This window comes from Camelus bactrianus, chromosome 11 (assembly GCF_048773025.1).
Source record: "Camelus bactrianus isolate YW-2024 breed Bactrian camel chromosome 11, ASM4877302v1, whole genome shotgun sequence".
NCBI classification, from domain to species: Eukaryota; Metazoa; Chordata; class Mammalia; order Artiodactyla; family Camelidae; genus Camelus; species Camelus bactrianus.
The window spans coordinates 38,641,923-38,654,713 of NC_133549.1; the positions used below are offsets into that span (position 1 = coordinate 38,641,923).

A 12,791-nucleotide genomic window follows, 5' to 3' on the forward strand; every position below is an offset into this window, starting at 1 on the left:
GTGGGAGGGACCCACTAGGGAAGAAGTGGCTTTGAGGGAAGCTCGGTGTGACCAGCGGTCTCTCTCCCTGTTCCCAGGAAAGCTGCTGCCATGGCGCTGGGGCTCTTCCGGGTGTGCCTGGTGGTGGTGACGGCCATCATCAACCACCCGCTGCTGTTCCCGCGAGAGAACGCCACAGTCCCCGAGAACGAGGAGGAGATCATCCGCCAGATGCAGGCGCACCAGGAGAAGCTGCAGCTGGAGCAGCTGCGCCTGGAGGAGGAGGTGGCGCGGCTGGCGGCCGAGAAGGAGGCGCTGGAGCGGGTGGCGGAGGAGGGCCAGCAGCAGAACGAAAGCCGTGCCGCCTGGGACCTGTGGAGCACCCTCTGCATGATCCTCTTCCTGGTGATAGAGGTGTGGCGGCAGGACCACCAGGACGGACCCTCACCCGAGTGCCTGGGCACAGATGAGGATGAGCTGCCCGGCCTGGAGGGCGCCCCGCTCCGGGGCCTCACCCTGCCCAACAAGGCCACGCTCGAACACTTTTACGAGCATTGCATCCGAGGGGCCACAGCTGACGCCGCCCGCACCCGGGAGTTTGTGGAAGGCTTCGTGGATGACTTGCTGGAAGCCCTGAGGAGCCTGTGCAGCCGGGACTCAGACATGGAGGTGGAGGACTTCATCGGCGTGGACAGCATGTATGAGAACTGGCAGGTCAACAAGCCACTGCTGTGCAACCTCTTTGTGCCCTTCATGCCCCCGGAGCCCTACCACTTCCACCCAGAGCTCTGGTGCTCCAGCCGCTCCGTGCCCTTGGATCGCCAGGGCTATGGCCAGATCAAGGTCGTCCGGGCCGACGAGGACACGCTGAGCTGTATCTGCGGCAAGACCAAGCTTGGGGAGGACATGTTATGTCTCCTTCACGGCAAGAACAATGTGGCACAGCCCAGCAGTGAGGCAGGAGACCCCCTGTGCGCCCAAGACTCCCCTTACCTGGACACGATGCGAGTCATGAAGTGGTTCCAGACGGCCCTCACCAGAGCCTGGCACCGCATCGCCCACAAGTATGAGTTCGACCTGGCCTTTGGCCAGCTAGACACCCCAGGGTCCCTCAAGATCAGGTTCCGCTCAGGGAAGTTCATGCCCTTCAACCTGATTCCTGTGATCCAATGTGATGACTCCGACCTGTACTTTGTCTCCCACCTTCCCCGGGAGTCTTGCCCCGGGACCTCGGCATCGAGCACCGATTGGCTCCTGTCCTTTGCTGTCTACGAGCGCCACTTCCTCAGGATGACATCGAAGGCGCTGCCGGAGGGCGCCTGCCACCTCAGCTGCTTGCAGATTGCCTCCTTCTTGCTCTCCAAGCAGAGCTGCCTGACCGGCCCCAGCGGGCTGAGCAACTACCACCTGAAGACCGCCCTACTGCACCTCCTGCTCGCCCGGCGGCCCGCCGACTGGAAGGCTGGGCAGCTTGATGCACGTCTGCACGAGCTGCTCCGCTTTCTGGAGAAGAGCCTTCTGGAGAAGAAGCTCCATCACTTCTTCATCGGCAACCGCAAGGTGCCCGAGGCCACGGGGCTCCCTGAGGCCATGCGCAGGGCCGAGCCTCTTAACCTCTTCCGGCCCTTCGTCCTGCAGCGAAGTCTCTACCGAAAGACGGTAGACTCCTTCTATGAGATGCTCAAGAATGCCCCAGCACTCATTAGCGAGTACTCCCTCCATATCCCCTCAGACCACTCTAGCCTGCCCCCAAAAGCTGTCATCTTGTAGAGCATCCAGGACCCAGAGGGCCAGGACTCGGGGCATCCTGCATGTCCACTCCCCTGGGGGCATCTGCAAGCCCTGTCCTGGGAAAATGGCAGGCGTTGTAGGGTGCCGTGGCTCAGCCTGCAGGGGAAGCCAGATCCTATAGCACAGAGGAAATGAAATTTCAAGCCGAAGCTGGTTTGCTTTCATGCCACTGGGGCCTGTTGGTGAAGCTGTTATCTGGATCTGGGGACTGATTCTTTGCAGCTTACTTTTGGATCACTACCAGTGGCCAAGGTGATAACAGAACTCTTTGGACACTGAGTTGCAGACAATGCAGACATAATTTGGGTGTGATTCTTTTTACATCCCAGATTCAATCTCTACTTGAATATCAACAGAGGAGGTACAGGAATGCTAACAGGAACCTATGTTAACACCTGCACCCTGATTTCCAGTAACCCTTGGCCCCAGGCATCTGCAACCAAATGATGGGGACCATTGTGGGAATTTGCAACCTTCCATCTGCAGCCTGCACAATATGGGTCCCCACTGTGGCTGCCATTTTTATCCTATTTGGAGAACAGACCAAGAAGGATTCAAAGCCCCAAGAGGCTAATGTCTCTGTTGCACAAAAGTGGATACTCGGTGGCAGAGAAAAGTTTAAATTGACCGCTTTTCCAACCACAGGTCTCACTCAAGGTGCACCCCCCCCCCGCCTTCTCCCCCAGGATGCTGTGTCCTGAACCCTGTGGATACCACACATCATGCTAGGTGCAAGCTCAGCGGCCCCTCACCCCAGGTTGTTCTCCCCACAGCTGGTCTCTCTGACCACCAGTATGTTGGGACTTGGAGTCACACACTGGAGGTGGAACATGGTAGAGAAAGAGGCAAAGGGCAGAGCCTGGTACCCGGGTGCTGGGGTCTGGCTTGCAGCCTGGCTTCTGTTCGGAGAAGGTCGTGGAGCTGCGAGGTGAGGGGTGCCGTAGCCCTGAGTTTTCCTCAGGGCTCCGATTTTAGAGCACAGTGTGCCCGGAAGCAAGACCTGCTGTAGAAACCCAGCCCCACGCGCAGGCCCCCCGATCCCCTCGGCTCTTTGCTCTAGTGGGGCTTCCTCACGGCACAGAACCCCCTCTTTCTGGTAGGCCTTGCTGGCCACACAGATGGCCATCACCCAAAAGCCAGACAGAGGCCCGGTTGACCGGGACACACAGGGACAGACTGCAAGCACAGCACTCAGGCCTTGGAGAGGCCGCCTTGGCACTGCCGGGCAGAAGTCCCTGGGCAGCCACCAGAGCCTGTGGTCAGAGCTGGCCTTGGGCTGCAGGCCTGCTTCAGCGGTGCTGGGAGGCCGCTCCCTCCTCCATTTGTGGCTTCACTGGCCCTTTGGGAGTGCCTCTCTTGGCATTGCCTCGGTAACCCTTGCAGAAGACCAAGGAGGAAGCAAGAACAGGCGCTCCTTCAAGACCAAGGAGGAAGCAAGAACAGGCGCTCCTTCCCCAGGACTCCCTCCTGGGCTGAAGCTGGCCGTGCCTCCCAGAGGGCATCCAGTTCCTCAGGGGTGTGGGGCTCACCGTGAACTGAAGAAAGGATCCTGTCTCTACTCCAGGAGTGCTCTCACCTGGCCTCAGAGTATTCTAGAAGATGGACAGTTTTGCCTGACAGGGTTGATTCACAGCGGAAGGCTGGTCTGTGATGGGGCCCTGAAGCCCATAGAAGGCCCTCCGTTTGAGCTGGGGTTCGACTGAGCAGCACCTGGGTCTGCCCCTTCCCAGGCCCATGTGGTCCTCCAACCATAGCCCCAAGCGCCCCATTCCACAGGGATTTGTTTCCAGAGTCGGGGTGAATTTCCTTATTTATTGTCACCTGTGCCTTTCCTTTCCCATCTTCATCCTCATTTGATGGCTTTGAAGAGACCCCAGCAACCAAGAATCAGCTTCCAGAAGCTACAACCAAGCCTAAATCTCCCCCCCCACCCCCAATTTCCCCTCTTTGCTTCCAGGAGAAAGTTCACTGAAAAATTACCTTCTGGCCTCTTGTTTATCCAGTGGCAACAACTCAGAGGGGAAATGGGGATCTTTTATGCACCAAAGCTGCTTCTGAAGCAGAAAGCAGTGGGGCTCTTGGCCTTTCATGCTGCCCTATTTATATTAAAGGACGAATTAAATTCTTGCAAGGAGAAGACACTGGTCACGGTGTTTGTTTTTAACTTCAGGAAATCTGTGAGATTCCCAGGGCAGAGCTGGTGAGGGGGGTGGGTTTCCTATTGACGAGCGGAAGCTTTCACTCCCTTTTTATTCTTATGCTTTCAGGAAACTTTAAAACATAGCAAAATAGAATATTTCTGGCCCATCTTTGAAGCAGCCTGCAGAGTTCCAGAAAGGGCCTTTGAAAGCCAGCTATAGGGTGGATTCTGGCACAAAACCTTATTTCACAGAGAGCTGGTGTGTGCAAAGAATGTCAAGCCTGGGAGTAATGTGAAGTTTTGGGCTTGAAGGAAAGAGGTTGTCTTTTAAACAGAAGAAGTTCTAGTCTTTTAGGACACGTTAAGCCTTTCCACTGAGGACAACTTTCTCCGAGGAATCTCTTTCCTTCCCAAGGATGCTAGACTTTACCCAGCATCTGCTCACTTCCTGTGCCAAACGTCCCAGGACTTTTGCTGCGCCTCTTGATAAATGAAATGATTAGGGCCAGCCTGAAGCCACAAGCTTGGTCAGGTTGAAGGAGGGCCCCACCTCCTCAGAAGCCCCAGCCCCTCTCTCGGGCTTGTCAAAGTACAGCCTGGGTTGAGAACTTGGGCCCAGCACTTTGGCTCATAATACAGGGTGTCATCAGAATCATGTGGAGAGTTGGGTCAAATGCCCAGACCCCACCTTGAACCTACGTGGCGCCCAATATGACTCTATTTTTAAAGCTCCCTCAAGTGATTGATGACACTCCTGGTGGAGGATGGCTTTTCACTTCCTTTCCAAATGGAAAGTTAAAGAAAACCCAAGTGGACTGTTTTCCCTACCAAACTGCTGGAAGGTAGGCTTGGTAGAAGCTGGTGAGCCTGCTTGGGATCCGTGGTCCAGGTGGCATCAGCTACATCACAGGCATCCGTGAGCACACCCACACTCACACTAATGGTCTGGGAAACAGAGTGAGGATGGCAAGGTAAAAGCTGGTAAGCATGCCTTTCTAGCAGGTCATGTGTGGTATCACCTGGGTCCAGGTTCCTGGACCAAACTGCAGACTTCAGTGGAATCTGAAGGAGTCGGGCACCGGAATCAGCGTTTTGCCAAGTTCCCTAGGTGATGCTGAGAGTCCAAGAACCCCTGGTACCTGGGGCACGAGGCAGGGCACTGCCAGATTCTGTTTTTGAAAAATGGGTGGGACTGTCCAGGAAACGCATCTCAGCCAGAACCGTGGAGTGAAGGTAGGAGAGCATAATAGACGTAGGCAGCATTTAAGTAGCACCCACTGTGTGCCAAGTACCCAGAGTAAGTTGATGGCATCTGTGGCAGCAGTCAGTGAATGTCCCAGAAATCTTAAGTCACTCTGAAGACTGTGATTCAGAACCTCCTAATGCTCCATCCGGTCTCTTCCTCATGGGATAGAGCGGGAAGTTTGGTTTGGCCAGTGGACCACAGGCAGAGGGAGCCAAGAACCACACGGTGATGGGAGTGTCTGCCTTCAGCTCACTACCCCCCTGCCCTGCCCACTTCACCCTCCTCTGCCTTGTCCCCATCCGCCACCCTGGAGGGACATCTCAGAGTTAACTTTTCTTGTTGCCATCCAAAGATAGCTTGTTTTTCTAACCCTTTTTAAACAAAAACAATACAGTCATGATAAAAAAAATTCAACCACTCTCAGAAATATTAAGTAACAGATAAAAGCTCCCACTCCTGATTTCTCAGCTCATTCCCCAGCATCAACCAACAGGAAGTTTCTTATGTATCCTTCCAGAATTTTCCTACGTATGTATCACATGTGTGGATGCATCCCTTTTGTTCTTTTTTATATAAATTGGACCATGCTATCTCACTTTTCTTAGCTATCTTTTTTGAACCTTTGGCTCTACCTTGTTCTTTAAAAGAGCTGCTTACTATTCCTGTGTGATAAATGTACCCTAATCTACCCCTCCTCCCCTGAGGAACACTTAGGTGTCTTATCTTTTTTTTTTTTTTTTTTGCTATTGTAAACAACCCTGCAGTGAACATCTCTGAAGGGAAAGCCTGCTTTGAAGTGATTCTCCTGGTCAACGCTGTATTATTCTGTACTTGCCAACTTGCTGTCTATGCATTCACTACCAAGCATTTTACTGTAAAAATAAGAATAATTCCTTTATTCTGGGATTTATTCAATCATTACGACTCCAGAATGAAGAAAAGGCATTATTAACTAAGTCCTGAGTAACACAGCTTGTGTTCCACCCTGGGTCAGTGTTATGTGGGAGACAAGTATAAGACAAGGAAAGGGTTCTGTCCTTGGGGAATGGGGTCTCTTGGGAAGACGCATCCAATGGCCACAAAGTAAGCTAGAGAACAATGAAGACTGGTAAGTAATTGGAAGTGGAATCGTGGCTCTGAGGCCTGTGGGGGAGCAGGGGGATGTGAGAGAAGCCAGATCAGCTTTGGATTTGAGCTGTAAGTTTCTACATCATCCAAACATCCCTTCATTCCGTCATTCATCCAATCACACGTTCACGTGTTTGATCTTTCGCAAAACACTGAGTGGCTCTCACTGCTGTATGCCAGCCACTGTGCCAGCTGCTCGGAACACAGAGTTCAAGTGAGACGCTTTGTTTCTTTTGTTTTTTGGTGGGGGGAGGTAATTGGGTTTATTTATTCTTAGAGGAGGCGCTGGGGATTGAACCCAGGACCTCATGCATGCTAAGCATATGCTCTACCACTTGAGCTATACCCTCCCCCCTGAGATGCTTTGTTTTTATATACAGCAAAGTGTGAAGAGCCTCCCCAAAGAAAATCAAATCATCACGATGGTCATTCTGTCACCAGATGCCTGTGTTCCATTCACCTGGGTGAAAATAAACCAGGGGTGGTTTATTTCCTCCTGCACAATGTGGGGCCCCTGCTTTAGAGGTGAGAGTGGCATCTTCTATTCCTTTGATGTTCCTCTATAGCCCCACAAAGAAACCAGAAAATAAAACTCAACCACAAATTCTGTCCCAACAGGAGGGAACCATATACACCTCAGAGATGTTCAAAGATACTTCTTTTCTCGATGGTAAAAGGTAGGTCTTAAAAGTGCAAGGTGAGATTGGCAGGACAGGGGTCGGGTAGGGAATTGGGAAGAATTCAGTCCCATCTGTTTCTTTAAAACCCACCGATTAATGATATTTAAGGTTTCTCTTAGGGTAACTTTGTTAAAAATAGAAAAAGAAAGCACAGACCCACTTCCTGCCACTCCTCACAAGCTGTCTTCCCAACTGACCAGAGGTGACTCACAGCCCCCATGGCCTGTTTTCTCACCTGGTCCTGGAGAGTGGACTGAGCTGTGCTAGACCAAAAGTCCCTCGGGACAGTGGTCGGGCTTCCAAAGGCTGAAAATGGCCTCAGCCCTCTCCCAAAAGGCACAATTAGTGCTGAATCAGCCCTGCCGGGAGCTGAACCTGAAGGACTCCCAGCCAGAGACAAGCCTGTACAAACCCCAGATTCCTGAAACCCAGGAATCAGGACCAACCAAGGCAACAACAGAAGACTTATGTGGAGCCAGATTCCAGGTCAAGGAGGTTGGTGGTGTTCAGCCCTCTTGAGAGCTCAGCTTCCACCAAAACAGTTCCTAAGAAGCCCCCTCACACGTTTGTTTCCTCCTCACAGCATTTTGTAATCCACCAGGCAGAGAAGCTACTGAAGCCCCATCCCTCCAGGATGAGACAAGACCCCAAGCAAGACTGCTCAGCCTGGATGTTGAAGGATCCAGAGAGAGGCGAGGAAGGAGGACTCCCTGCCTTGTCTCCATGTGCCCACTCAAAACTGGAGGCGCACCTGTGAGGCTCGGCCCACTGGGGGCCCAGACTGCTCCTACGACAAAGCTGTGCAAAGACCAATGAGACTCAGATTCCATACAGGTCAGATGGCACAGGGGCTAAGAGCTTGGGCTGCGTGTTCACATCCCAGTGTGCCGTGCCCTAGCTCAGCAAGTCTCATATTTCTACGAGCTTTGGTTTTGCCTCGCCTTATTCTGTAAAATGGGAGTAATGCTGCCCGTCTCATAGAGCCATTGAGAAAACTGCACAAGAGAGCACGTGTGAGGCACTTAGCTTGGGGCCTGATGAATAATAAATGACAAGATGACAGCGGCTATTACCACGCTCTAGGAGGGCTCCTTACGCCAAATTCCTACTTCGTGGATCCCCCGTCAGTGATGAGGCTGTCTCTCAAGTAACTCCTCCCACCACCCTTGACTGAGTGAGTCTGTCTTCCCTCCGGGCTCCCTCAGCGCACAGCGCAGGACCTGCAGGAATGAATTCCTCCCCGCCCAGGGCCAGGTGCATGCGTAGGAAATGTGCACCTAACCAGAGTGGGCCTGGGGCACTGGCTCCAGTTGGGGAATAAGGAGGGGTCTCTTGCCTTGGCCCCTCTGACCCTTCTGCTCTCCTAGTCCCTTTGTGGAAGAGCCAGAGCCCAGACCAGCAGTTCCCATAGCAGCAACAGAGCCAGAAAGAGGGTACCAGGCAGGGCATCCCTGCTTCTCAGGCAATCAGCTGCCTCTTCTGGACAGCAAAGCAGGGAATTAGCTGTGAGAGCTGCCTCACAATGAGCTCCCTGGAAGGGGTCCAGATTTCTGTTATCCGTACGCCCCTTCATTCCATCATTCATTCAGTCATGTATTTATGTGTTCACTCCTTCACAAAACACTACTGAGTAGCTGTCACTACTGTATGCCAGGCACTGTGCCAGGTGCTCAGAAAACAAAGTTCAAGTGAGACACTATCCCTTATCCCTGCCTTAAGAGAGCTCCCAGACTAGAGAGGAAGTACAAGGGGAGGGCAGGAGGCAAGGGGGTTCTGGTGAAGGGGAAGCAGAGGAGTGTAGGGGTTAAGAGCACAGCCTCTGGAGTCAGCTGCCTGTGTTTAAACCCTGGCTCTGCCCATTACTGGCCATGTGACACTTGGGCGAGTTACTGCATCTCTAAGCCTCAGTTTACCCACCTGTAAAATGGGGGTAATTAGTACTTCCCTTAAAGTCTGTGAGGTGTAACTAGTATATGTAAAGCACCTGACAGACAGCAGACACTCAGTAAACAGGTTTCCTATTGTTCTGACTCTACCCTGGGATTCCCTCCACACACTCAAAGCCAGTTTTATTTTTTTATTTTTTTAATTGGAGTCTAGTTGATTTACAATGTTGTGTTCATTTCTGGTGTACAGAACATTGATTCAGATATATATATTCACATATATATATATGTAGGTATGTGTGTGTGTATATATATATATATTTCTTTTCATATTCTTTATCATTATAGGTTATTACAAGACACTGAATGTAGTTCCCTGTGCTAAACAGTAGGACCTTGTTGTTTATCTGTTTTATATATAGCAAAGTCAGTTGCAGATTAGAGACCTCAGCAGAGCCCCAGCTAACTCTTCCCCTGGCCTCCAGGTTAAGCAGCCCCCTGTCACTGTACCTGGGACATCTGTGTGTGCCCCAGCCCCTGCTGCCATCAGATTATCAAAACAGTGTCCAGGTAAAGTCCTCAAAGGGGGCCTTTCTGTTTAGCACATGAAGTACTGCTTGTTTCAGGATGAAATTTTTTTTTTTAATGGAGGTACTGGAGGTTGAACCCAGCTAAGCACATATTCTACCACTGAGCCATACCCACCATCCCAGGATGGAATTTTTAAAATACCTCCTGCCCTGATCATTTACAGGGTTCCTCCTATGGGAGAAATGCCCAGAAACATGCGCGTGCGCACACACACACACACACGCAAACACAAACACACCGTTGAGAAGTTTTCTATACCCCTGATAACCCAAATATTCCACAGCTTTGGAAGTAGAAGCCCAGATTTAGCAAAGGCTGCTCCTGCTAACAAACATGCACCCTCCTGGCTTCCCAACCCCCAGGTCCGGTGCTGCTGGGAAAGGGCGGCCACTATTCAGGCCCTCCCCACCCCACCCCACCCCACCCCACCCCCCCCCCCCGGTGGGCAGCACAGTCAGAGTTTCAATCTCTTAGTCCCTTGGCCTGTAAATGGCTCTTTCCTGCTGGCTCCCAGCCAGGAAGCTGACTTTTGCTCCTCACACCCTCCAAGGGAGGCTGTCTGCTACTGACAAAGTGGGCTGGGACCCTTGCTGTCTGCGAGGGAATTCTTGGCTGTGGTGAATCCTGCAAAGAAAATGACAGGGCAGAGCTTCCCCCAGTTCTTTCCTGAAGCATGTCTGTAATCCTGTCCACAAGCCACAGGGTCCCAGGAGGTTTTGTGTTCCCTGCCGCATCCTAGCTGCCTAGTACCTGGGCAGGCCTGCAGACATTTCAAATCCCTCACACTTGAACCCCCTGATGGCAATAACATGCTCCAAGAGGGCAGAAAAGCTGGATTCCGAGTACTCCTCCATAACACAGGAGAGGATACTGATTTTACCGTCATCAACGTGGCAAGCTTCCAAGATTCACAATATTAAACTAGGCTTGGGGTGAGGAATGCAGAGTAGGGGAGGGATAAAAGTCCCAGCTTCCAAGGCTCACAGGTGATCTGAGACTAAACCCACACACACAAGGCAACCAGAAAGCAACTCCAAATCATGGATTAGGCTGTGTGCAATTGTGGGACATCTTGTTCCACAAAGTGATGAGAGAATAAACGCAGGGTTCAAGTCTGATCAACCGCAGAAGCCTCACCGTGGTAATAGGTTTGCTGGCCATTCACTGAGCAGTTTCCCGGCACGGGCTGAGTCCTTCCATGGATGGACCCATCATTCTTAAACCACCCTATGCGATAGGTACTTAGTGGTCCCATGTTACAGACAAGAAACTGAGGCTCAGAGAAGTTAAGCAACTTGCCCACGGGATTTGATGCGTGTCAGAGATAGGTTGTGAACCGGGTACCTCTGACCACACAGTCCTCTTCTTATCTATGATGGTACACTACCTCTTGGCACAAAGAAGGATTCTTATCTGAACTTTGCAAGGAAAAAATTGGTTGGAAAAAAAACCAAATAGGAGGCTGCCCTGAGGAAGATTAGAGAGTGGAGGAAACAGCATTTGCAAAGGATCAAGAGCTCTGACAAGCTAGATGCGAGCAAGATATTTGAGAAGACCAAACGCCCAGGCTTCCTGGGACTCACAGAGGTAGATGAATGGGAACTGGGGCTCCTGGGTGGGCATAGTGTTCAGTGTGTGTATGGGGTGGCGGGAGGCCGAGGAGGAGCTGGAGGCTAGTCAGTGAGAATCAGCCTGGGCTGGATATTTGGTTGTTTGTGAACTTTAGATAACACACTTTGGATACACACTTTAGATAAGAGACTTTTGATAACAAAGGGAGCCAGGCTGACATAAACCATGGGAGAGGCCAAGGCAGAGCAGCAAAGTTCCCCCTCCATCAAAAAGGTCATTGACTTTGACAAAGGAAATGCGGACCAGGTGGGACAGGAGGTGAGAAATTAAGGGAGAAACACACCCCCACCCTCACCCAAGCTTGGAGGAGCAATATGGCGGTACGCACGGGACGTTCCTGCAGCAGGGAAGATGCACTGTCTTGGACTTGATCGTTCAGGTTTAATCCGCTCTGATGCTCACAGCCACTCTGCTGTCTGCGCTCAGAGAAGTTTGGAGCTAGAAGGAATCTCAAGTAACATTGAGTCACCACTCCCCCTACACCCCACCACCGCCACTGCCAGCTGTCCTGGCCATCCCATCCCACCCCACCCCATGTCAGGATGTAAGTGGACTCAGCCCAGGTGGGCTCCAGTCCAGGACCTCTATGGAATGGAGTTCATACCACCTCTGGTCATCAGTTTTGATGTTAACATCATCTGGGACAATGAGGCTCTCTCAATGCTGTGGTTTAAACTATTTTTCTCTTTTTCCTTATCTGCAGGACATAGGGGACAGATTTCACCTCAAACCCATAGCTGAACATGCTTTTGTAAGATACACTCCAGTTGTTAACAGTGGTTATCTCTGGGACATGGGATGATGGAAGACCTCCTGTTTCTCTTTCTTGTATTTTTTTAACCCTTATGTATTATTTCTGTACCCTCCCCCTCAGATAAAAGAGGTGGTATTTTGAAAGCTCCTCATGCCTCTTTTCTCCAGGCTAAATGCTTTGAGTTTCATCCAGAGGTTGACAATTCAGATTCCTCTGTGGCTCAGACGGGTGACATAAAGGAATGAGAAGGAAGTAGAGGAAGGCACTGCAGGTGACACTGGCCAGCTGCAGAGAGCACATCTGGCCAAAAAGCTTTCAAATCCCAAACTGGGCTGGGGCCCCCAGCCCGCAAACTCCCCATGAGCACTTCTCTCCATCCTTTATTTCCTGGTTCTCCAAGCTTCCTAAATTAGCATGCGGAGCCCCGGAAGAGAACATCTCAGGATTTGGCCACCCAGAGACACGCTTTTATCTGTTGGGTCAACAGCAGTCTCAGTCCCATGCCAAACACTGGCCAACATACAGGATTTACACCTGCAAAGATGATCAGTCCCCGAGTCCCAGGAGAGGCCGAGCAAGCATCCCAGGGAAATGTGACTAGCAGACCTCCCTCTGCATTGGCTCGGGTGCCATGGCAACAGAGAGCTCCATCCCGAGCAGATGGCACGGCAGACTGCCCCATCACGTGGCGCCTGTTCTAGCAGACCAGGCTACCTCCCCAAGCAGGCTTGCTTTGTCCAGCTGGCACAAAGTCACACTGGTAACTATTTACATGAGTCAAAATCCTCCCAGAGGCAGCAGATGGCTGGGCCGGGCTGAAACGTGGGGAGAGACCGGGCTGGTTTGGGCTGGGTCAGAGGCAGGAGCAGCTGACAGCTCCTCTGTGGGCACCGACAAATCCAAACATCACTCCTGCTGCTGCCTGGTCTCTCAGCACAGCTGGAGGCTGGGAAAAGATCTAGCG

At 51.8% G+C, this 12,791-nt stretch overlaps 1 protein-coding gene across 12 annotated transcripts in view; it reads left to right on the plus strand.

The window, feature by feature from the left end:
- ITPRIP (inositol 1,4,5-trisphosphate receptor interacting protein) overlaps positions 1-11,974 on the plus strand; it is a 31,283-nt gene extending 19,309 nt beyond the window's left edge. For 5 of the 12 annotated variants that reach the window (XM_074373673.1, XM_045507356.2, XM_074373675.1 and 2 more), the window contains 3 exons: positions 78-4,891; positions 6,665-6,809; positions 6,903-11,974. In XM_074373673.1, the coding sequence (XP_074229774.1) occupies positions 91-1,749 (1,659 nt within the window). In that variant the 5' untranslated portion in view covers positions 78-90 and the 3' untranslated portion in view covers positions 1,750-4,891; positions 6,665-6,809; positions 6,903-11,974. The remainder of the gene's footprint in view (positions 1-77; positions 4,892-6,664; positions 6,810-6,902) is intronic. The other 7 variants (XM_074373668.1, XM_074373667.1, XM_074373669.1 and 4 more) reach the window with 7 other exon arrangements.
- Positions 11,975-12,791: the final 817 nt, after the last annotated feature.